The following is a 9,080-nucleotide window of genomic DNA, read 5'->3' as shown; positions in this document are numbered from 1 at the left end:
GAGGTCAAAACTGAAAAAAATGAGGAAAAATTGACAGATATTTGTTGTCTTTTAATTCCATTTCCATTCTTGCACCACAAATTGCCGGACAGACTTTAAAGAATGACTGCTGCACAAAAAAAGAGTAATTTTAGAAACTTCCCTCTGAGTGAGAGTCTGTCTCCTGATGTTGTTTTTACTCTAACTGTGTTTCCTGATGTGCTCTGTGTTTCAGTGGTACAGGGTCAGAATGGCTGGGGAGTGACTTACACCTCTAAGAAGGTGTGTGCCTTAAAAGGATCAACTGTGGAACTAAGCTGCACCTACACACACCCAGCACCACCATATGGACAAACGTATTCAGCTGAGAAATCATTCTGGTTCACTAAAGTGAGGAATAGAGAACCTGTAGATCTGACTACAGACTTTGAGTACACAGGTCGAGTGACATACGGATGTTCCAGGAAACGCTGCACTCTGAGAATCACAGACCTGAGAGAGAGTGACTCAGCTGAGTACAAGTTCAGGCTCATAACAGAACAACCTGGTGGGAGATATATTGGTAACCCAGGAGTTACTTTGTCTGTCTCAGGTAACATTTTCATTTATGATTTCATAACATCTAAAAAACAGCCATGACTGTTTTTGTGTTTGCATGTGTTTGTTGACAGTTTTTTTAAAGTTACCTTCCTGTTTCTTCTCACAGACCAAGTCCTCCAGGTTCAGGTGAGCACACGTTCATGGACCGCCTATCTGCAGTGTCACAGCAGTTGTCCTCTACCTCCTCATCCCTCCTTCATCTGGTACAAAAATGGAGAGAGAATTCACGCAGGAACATCTTCTTCTTATTCAAACGTCTTTGACTATCCAGACAGTTACTCCTGTGCTCTACAAGGACACGAGGATTCCCCCTCTCCTCCAGTCTGTGAGTTTACTTCTCAATCTGCTGCTAACAGAACAGCATCTGGTGATGGTGACTTATAACAACTTGTGTAATTTTAAATGGTGACCCCTCAACAACATGATTTTAAAACAATCATCATGGTACTCTTCTTCCAGGTGCCTATGGTAATCAGTGTAACAGAGTGACGTACACTGACAGAAGAATCTGTGCTCCCAAAGGCTCATCAGTGGACATCTCTTGTACTTACAACAGTTATGGAGCGATCACATCAAAATTCTGGTTCAGTCCTAAACTCAGTGTGAACTGGCAGAGTCCCTCTCGACCTGAGGACCTGATTGTGGACTCCCAGTATGCAGGTCGTGTTCAGGTCCTTGAAACAAAGAGAGGACACTCTGCTCTGAGAATCTCTGACCTGAGAGAGAGCGACTCAGCAGAATATCGCTTCAGATTCACTTCAGGACGCTTTAAATGGGGAAGCAGTTTATCTGGTACAACTCTGACTGTCACAGGTACTCATGAACACAAACTGATATGAATACATCAACACATTTAAAGTGCCGGAAATGTTGGTTTTGGTCAGTCCTCATCAGTTTGTGTACTTACTGTTGTATAATTACACACAGTCAAGGCCTGTGTCCAAAAAGCTTCTTTTTTCAGAGACTATTTTTTTCATTAAAGAAAACAGGTACACCTTGTTTCTTCCACCACACATAACTGCTTCAACACCGGCTTCCTGTCACGCTTATCTGCAGGAAGACATATTCTGTGGACACAGGTCGTTGGTAGCTCTCTGACTCTTACGGGTTGTTGTATCTGTTACTGCGTTACGTAGCTTCATCCGTCATTTCAAACCAGAGATACTGACATTGTTTTTTGTTCTCATGTCCAGCTTTACAGGTACAGGTGATAAAAGCTGGAGAGTCTTACACCAACGTAGAGCTGAGGTGTCTCAGCAGCTGCAGTCCACCAGGTCATCTTTCATACGTCTGGTTCAGGAACAGAGAGAAAATGTATGAGGAGACATCTTCTTATACAGGCCGGATTTATCTTGGAGATGAAATCTCCTGTGCTTTCTACGGACATGAAGGATTCCCCTCTCCTCCAGTGTGTGAGTTTACTTCACTGCCCTCAGACAAAAAAACACACCTGCACACTCCCATTACATGCACACTTCAAGCTAACCTTAAAACCTCCTCAGATCTAAAAGAGATAAATGTAAATTTAGTAGTATAGAATCAATCTGCTTGTTAACTAACCATTACATCAAAACTAAAACAAGTTAACTAAAGCAGCAGTGATGATACAAGAGCTGGGAGTATTTAGAAATATGAGCTCTTATATCTGAAGCCGGGTCTAAAGATTTTAAAATCTTAACAGATGTTAAAATATGAGTGACCCCACACATGATGACAAACACTGACAGATTCAACAGTTTTTATGACTGAGCAGAGTGATACACAAAATGTAACAGAGTAAAACTCCAGCTCCACTGTCAGCACTGTTCAGCCTCTGTGGTAAATAATGTTTGTCAAAGAGGAACAAAGAGGCATGTAAATCAAAAATACACTTTTCATGTGATAAAATGCTCTTTTCTGGAAGTAATGCATGTTTAAATCTTCTCCAGATGCTCCAAAGACTACCTCTGTGTTACAAAGACCCTCTGGTGAGGTAGTGGAGAACACTTCAGTGACTCTGAACTGCAGCAGTGATGCTAACCCAGCAGCAGTTACATATACCTGGTACAAGAACGGAAATCCAGACTTTAAACCTTTCAGTAAAGAAGCCCAGCTTGTCTTCCGCTCCATCCAGCCCTCTGACTCTGGAGAGTATCACTGTGAAGCTGAGAACCAGCTGGGAAAGAGAACATCTGAGCACCTTACCATCGATGTGAAATGTGAGTGACAAAATCGTCTAAATCTGTCTTTGTGGAGATATATAGCTGATCATTCCTACTTCCTGCAGCTCTCATGCTCAACATCAACAGTTAGCTTCAATTAAAGGAGCAGCTACAGAAAGATTTAGAGCTTTACACCGTTTATGGAACCAGAAACTATCATATATATGTCCTTCAATAATCAAAGCTGCCTCACAGCCATGAATCCCTTGTAACACACAACTTGCACATCCATCTCCAGATGCTCCGAAGCTTCCCTCTGTGTCAGTGAGTCCCTCTGCTGAGATAGTGGAGAACAGTTCAGTGACTCTGACCTGCAGCAGTGATGCTAACCCAGCAGCAGTTACATACACCTGGTACAAGAACGGAAATCCAGACGTCCAACCTTTCAGTAAAGAAGCCCAGCTTGTCTTGCGCTCCATCCAGCCCTCTGACTCTGGAGAGTATCACTGTGACGCTGTGAACAAACTGGGAAAGGGAACATCTGAGCACCTTACCATTGATGTGAAATGTGAGTGACAAAATCGTCTTAATCTGTCTTTGTGGAGATATATAGCTGATCATTCCTACTTCCTGCAGCTCTCATGCTCAACATCAACAGTTAGCTTCAGTTAAAGGAGCAGCTACAGAAAGACTTAGAGCTTTATGCAGTTTATGAACCAGAAACTATCATATGTCCTTCGATATGAAAGCTGCCTCAGAGCCATGAAGGTGCAACACTTCTAACACTCGGCTAACACATCCTCTCCAGATGCTCCAAAGCTTCCCTCTGTGTCAGTGAGTCCCTCTGCTCGAATCATGGAGGGCAGTTCAGTGACTCTGACCTGCAGCAGTGATGCTAACCCAGCAGCTAAACACACCTTGTACAAGAAGAATCAAACGGCACCTTTGGGACAACAAGGACTCCATCGTTTCACCTCGATCAGCCCTGAGGACAGAGGAACCTACTATTGCACATCTGAGAATCAATATGGACGGATCAGCTCTCCACCTGTGTTTCTTGATGTCTATTGTAAGCAGAAAGGGATAGAAAAACAGCAATTACTGTAAAATTCTGTGTACAAGACACATTTTTTCACACTTATTTATCTAAAAAGTGGGAAGTATCCGTTACAGGGATGCAGAAAAAAATCCGGTGTTCAATGCAAAGAGAGGCATTTTATTGTGTTACCGCATTTTCCCAGAAGATGGCGCAAAAGATTTAGTTATAACAACTGCCACCGTCACCCACTGCCCAGGAGCCGAAACCCCATCATCCTCATTTATATACATGAGGCATGCTGATATATAGCATAGTGACGCAGCACTCAAAGACAAAGACTCATGATTTTTTGTTTCTGTCAACCAGATGGTCCAAAGCTTCCCTCAGTGTCAGTGACTGGTGAGATAGTGGAGGGCAGTTCAGTGAGTCTGACTTGTAAGAGTGATGCTAACCCAGCAGCTACTAACACCTGGTACAAGGAGGACCACACACCTCTTCAAGGACAGGAAGGCATTCATTCTTTCACCTCTCTCGGGTTGAAGGACAGTGGGATCTACTACTGCAAGTCTGAGAATGGTTATGGACAAAAGAACTCCACATCTGTTCACATAGATGTCCAGTGTAAGTTCAAGCATCAGTGAATTACTGTAACGGACAAATTCCACCAGATCCGTGTCCGGACCGTCTCCGATTCATCACGGCACCGGATCTGATAGGTTTCTATTCTAGTCAATGTGTTAACTTCCACTGGATCTGCTCCGTTGCGTTCCGTCTCCGTCTCTAATCCGGCAGGTCGGAGCCCTCTGGATCAGATACACAAGACTTCTATTTCTGACGGATACTGGAGACAAGGCGCATCAATTTCAACAGAGCAGATGGAGCGGGACAGGAAGTCAGGTTTCACCAAAACAAAATGAAAACATCCGGTTAATTTTCAGAATAAAACACTCTGTGTTATCACCAGATCGTATTTCACTTAACTACAACAACAAACCAAAGTCATGATTAGCGGAGCCAGGCCTGGAGTCAACAGGTCAGAGGTTTTCAGAGGACCAGAAAGACAACATGGATGAGGAGAGGAGGAGGAGGAGAATCCTTGATTCAAGGATTACTGTGGGAAAACCTCGGTCACATGACTCCAGCTGTCCGGCGGTCCTGCTCCGTGTTGCGTTCCGTAAAACACAACCAGTGGGAGTTGACAGACGAGAGAGAACGGAGCCAGACCACAGAGGATCAGAGACAGACCGGACATGGATCTGGTGGAAGTCCCGTGTAACACTTATCGGGGCAGCAAATTGTCAATGTCTGAAGATTTAGTAGGAGGGGTGTCTTAAATGGTTTATGCTCAGCTGTCACTTCCATACTTCCCACTTTCAAAGACTAAAACCAACAGCCTAGTTTTCCCTGTCTTTAACGTTTTATTTACTCTTGTGCATTTTCTCCTCTAGATCCTCCAAGGCTTCCCTCTGTGTCAATGCATCCTGGTGAGATTATGGAGGGCAGTTCAGTGACTCTGAACTGTAGCAGTGATGCTAACCCAGCAGCTAACTACACCTGGTACAAGGGAAATGATCGTACACCTCAAGGATCCGGACCAGTCTTCACCATCAATGATGTTAGATCTGAACACAGTGGGGGTTATTATTGTGAAGCTGACAACAGAAGAGGGCGCCACAACTCCACCTTACATTTTGTTGTTGTGTCAAGTGAGTCAAGCTTTTGAACTTCATTACACACACTTTCACTTCTGCATCATCTTAGCTATCCAGTAACAGTACCAGCCAGCTTTAGTGACACTGCAATCTCAGAATACATTGCTGAAAGCCCAGTTGCCAAAGAGTTGATTGCAAATTGACTTATGTGGTCTAATTAAATGGTTGTACCACCGGCTGCCACTGAAACTCAATAGTGTTAGTGCTTCATCAGTCCCAGTTTTTCTATTATATTTATCACTTTGTGCCTGAAGACTCTTAAAGTATCTAACCTGGATATTTGAGCCGTGGAAGTGCTCAACCTGTAAAGGACCGTATCATCTGCAAACAGTTGAGATGCATTCAAACACTGTCCAATCCTCTGCTGGGACCAAAGATTCTGTCAATGTAAAATCCCAAAAGAAACATCTAATAAGGCACGACCATATTCCTGTCGTTCAAGCACAAATGGCTTGGAGTCACGGCGCTGGACCAATTCAAGATGTGGTCCACTGTTCCCGCCAAGGCCCACATTTAAGTTAATTCTCCTGAAGCCAAGGTTCAAAATGGGTGTAGTTAGGGTATTGTTTAGTAGAAGTAGGAGAAGTAGTAGTAGTAGAAGTTGTAGTAGAAGTAGGAGAAGTAGTTGTAGTAGAAGTAGTTGTAGTAGAAGTTGTGGTAGAAGTAGGAGAAGTAGTTGTAGTAGAAGTAGAAGTAGTTGTAGTAGAAGTTGTTGTAGAAGTAGGAGAAGTAGTTGTAGTAGAAGTAGAAGTTGTAGTAGAAGTTATGGTAGAAGTAGGAGAAGTAGTTGTAGTAGAAGTTGTTGTAGAAGTAGGAGAAGTAGTTGTAGTAGAAGTAGTTGTAGTAGAAGTTGTGGTAGAAGTAGGAGAAGTAGTTGTAGTAGAAGTAGAAGTAGTTGTAGTAGAAGTTGTTGTAGAAGTAGGAGAAGTAGTTGTAGTAGAAGTAGAAGTTGTAGTAGAAGTTGTGGTTGAAGTAGGAGAAGTAGTTGTAGTAGAAGTAGAAGTAGAAGTAGGAGAAGTAGTTGTAGTAGAAGTAGGAAAAGAAGTTGTAGTAGCAGTAGGAGAAGTAGTTGTAGTAGAAGTAGAAGTAGTTGTAGTAGAAGTTGTAGTAGAAGTAGGAGAAGTAGTTGTAGTAGAAATAGGAGAAGAAGTTGTAGTAGGAGTTGTAGTAGAAGTAGGAGAAGTAGTTGTAGTAGAAGTAGAAGTAGTTGTAGTAGAAGTTGTAGTAGAAGTATGAGAAGTAGTTGTAGTAGAAGTAGAAGTAGTTGTAGTAGAAGTAGAAGTAGTTGTAGTAGAAGTTGTTGTAGAATTAGGAGAAGTAGTTGTAGTAGAAGTAGGAAAATAAGCTGTAGTAGAAGTTGTAGTAGAAGTAGGAGAAGTAGTTGTAGAAGTAGGAGAAGTAGTTGTAGGAGAAGTAGTTGTAGTAGAAGTAGAAGTAGCTGTAGTAGAAGTTGTAGGAGAAGTAGGAGAAGTAGTTGTAGAAGTAGGAGAAGTAGTTGTAGGAGAAGTAGTTGTAGTAGAAGTAGAAGTAGTTGTAGCAGAATTTGAAGTAGAAGTAGGAGAAGTAGTTGTACCGAAGGATTTTAATTGGATTGAAGACAAACTGCACATGTAAAGACAGTTGAAGGATTTGTGACCACTCATACATTAGCACAGGGTGTTTTACAATCCTTACCCAACTTATTCTTTTAGGTGTTGGTGAGAAAGTTTTCACCTCATGGGACCCTTAAAAAACAGCAAACAAAACTTAAATTCACATGAGTTATTACAGAGTATTATTCTAGGTGATGACACTGATGATGATAATGAATGTGTGGCCAGTTATCAGTTGCTAATGCACCTAAAAAATGTTTAACTCTGATTAATAATCTGTGTTTCTCAGGTTCAATGAAATCAGTCGCTGCTGGATCAATCTTTGCCATTTTCCTGGTTATCATTTTCCTCTTAGTCATCCTATTCATAAGGTGAGAGGTCTAACTTGTGCAGATTTGTGTCCAATGACAGAGCTTGAATTCAGTCAGTTTTAATAATTCAAGCTTCTATTCATTTGTTTAATCATTGTTGTATCCAGGAGAAAGAGATCCTCAAAGGAAACCAACCAGCCTGGAGAAAGTCCGGACAACAATGGAGAGGTAATGAAGAACAGTTCAGGTGTTTTATTAAGGGCTTCATGACTCTCTTTGGATCATGTTTGTTGAGACTTTATAAACATGTGTCATGTTGTTGTAGCATTTTTGTTTCAAACAGTTGTTCTTGGTCTTTAAATTGTAAGGTTCCAAGACAGGGACTTTTTCCACTTTAAAACATGGTTTTAGCCCTGTCCCAACGGGGGGAGATAGACCCCTCGATATGCTTGAATCGTGTCCACTCCTACCCCAAAGTGTACCCGGTTCACTTTTTGGCTTTTAATACAAGGTTGTATTGCACTGTCTCCTCTTCAGCTAAACATGGCTTCACAAAGTGAACCAGCAGAGGAACTTTGCTACGCCAGTGTGCGCTTCTCCAACAACCAGGAAGAGGCCCTCTACTCCAACTTTTCACCAGCTAAGCCAAACAGACCCAAGAAGAAGAAGGAGGATGAAGATGGGGACGATGTAGAATACGCGAGGGTCAACATTAAGAGTAAAAGGCCTTCCTCAAGGTGAGTCTGAGTGTAATTTTCTCACTGTTTTATGTGGGATGTTTTCATTATGGTTTTTATACTGTGACTTTATTATTAGTTTTCAGTTCTTTGTGCATGTTTTTTTTTAAATTCACAGATCAAGAACCCAAATGACGGAGGAGGATGTGTCTGCATTGTACAGCACAGTCGTCCGAACACCAAGAGTGTGAGCACAACATGGATCAAAGGTTTATCACGCCCCAGTGTCAGAGAGACACATTTCTCAGGACTTAATGCACAGAAGAAGAAGAATTTAAACCGATAGATCATTTTGATAATTTGATAAGTATTTGGAAGATCATACTTATCATGCCTCACAGCAGCATCTTGTCCTTAAAGGCCACCGTCGCTTAAACAACGGGTGGGGTGAGCTTTGATTTCTTGCCAAACAATAATTTTTATCTTATGCTAAAAAAACAGTAATCATCTAAAGGCTTACCTTTTAGGAGCTTTGACTACAGCTTTTAGACTGCAGTCATCTTGTTTTTGGAGCCTGAAGTGACCATATATGGACCAGGGGGATGAGCTCTGAAGAGAGGAAGAAGATAGCAGATGCTAAATTATTTAAGTTATAAAGTCGATGCTAAAGGTTAATTTACTTGCTTGTAATTTGCATGTCTAACAAATCAGATATGAGAATTTGCTGATTAAAGCTGGGGTTGGTAATCAGATTTAGATCCACTTTTTGTCATACTGGTTAAAATGATCTTTATGTCCTGATGGTAATCAATACATGATGTGTTCCTAAAAAAGAGTGAAGAAAAGCTGCTATCTACAGCCGGAGTAAACCTGGGAAAACACCAACCAATCACCGTTTTTTGGGTGCCAAAATTTTAAACCAATCAAATCCCGTCCTGCTGTTCTGCCCACCTCCTGCGCGTACATTTCCCCGGCGTTCACTCCTCCGAGTCCCCGTCTCCTGCCTCTGCTTTCCCTGACTCTACTGAC

At 42.0% G+C, this 9,080-nt stretch overlaps 1 protein-coding gene across 1 annotated transcript; it reads left to right on the top strand.

The window, feature by feature from the left end:
• The first annotated feature begins 686 nt into the window (after window positions 1-686).
• LOC117815928 (B-cell receptor CD22-like) lies at window positions 687-8,849 on the top strand. The gene is made up of 11 exons (XM_034687956.1): window positions 687-904; window positions 1,039-1,392; window positions 1,773-1,991; window positions 2,508-2,777; window positions 3,019-3,288; window positions 4,126-4,380; window positions 5,208-5,465; window positions 7,353-7,434; window positions 7,542-7,602; window positions 7,912-8,111; window positions 8,230-8,849. Exons 3-11 carry the CDS (start codon window positions 1,892-1,894, stop codon window positions 8,300-8,302), a joined length of 1,569 nt encoding a protein of 522 aa, XP_034543847.1. The 5' UTR covers window positions 687-904; window positions 1,039-1,392; window positions 1,773-1,891; the 3' UTR covers window positions 8,303-8,849.
• Window positions 8,850-9,080: the final 231 nt, after the last annotated feature.

Source organism: Notolabrus celidotus, chromosome 7 (genome assembly GCF_009762535.1).
Source record: "Notolabrus celidotus isolate fNotCel1 chromosome 7, fNotCel1.pri, whole genome shotgun sequence".
NCBI classification, from domain to species: domain Eukaryota; kingdom Metazoa; phylum Chordata; class Actinopteri; order Labriformes; family Labridae; genus Notolabrus; species Notolabrus celidotus.
Note: the sequence above shows the minus strand (reverse complement) of the source record. Positions and strands in the feature narration are given on the sequence as shown.

Coding starts and splice junctions, on each gene's coding strand:
- LOC117815928 (XM_034687956.1), top strand. CDS start 1,892: ATGTATGAGGAGACATCTTCTTATACAGGCCGGATTTATCTTGGAGAT. Junction 2,778..3,018: donor CCTTACCATCGATGTGAAAT/GTGAGTGACAAA, acceptor ATCCATCTCCAG/ATGCTCCGAAGCTTCCCTCT. Junction 4,381..5,207: donor TGTTCACATAGATGTCCAGT/GTAAGTTCAAGC, acceptor TTTCTCCTCTAG/ATCCTCCAAGGCTTCCCTCT.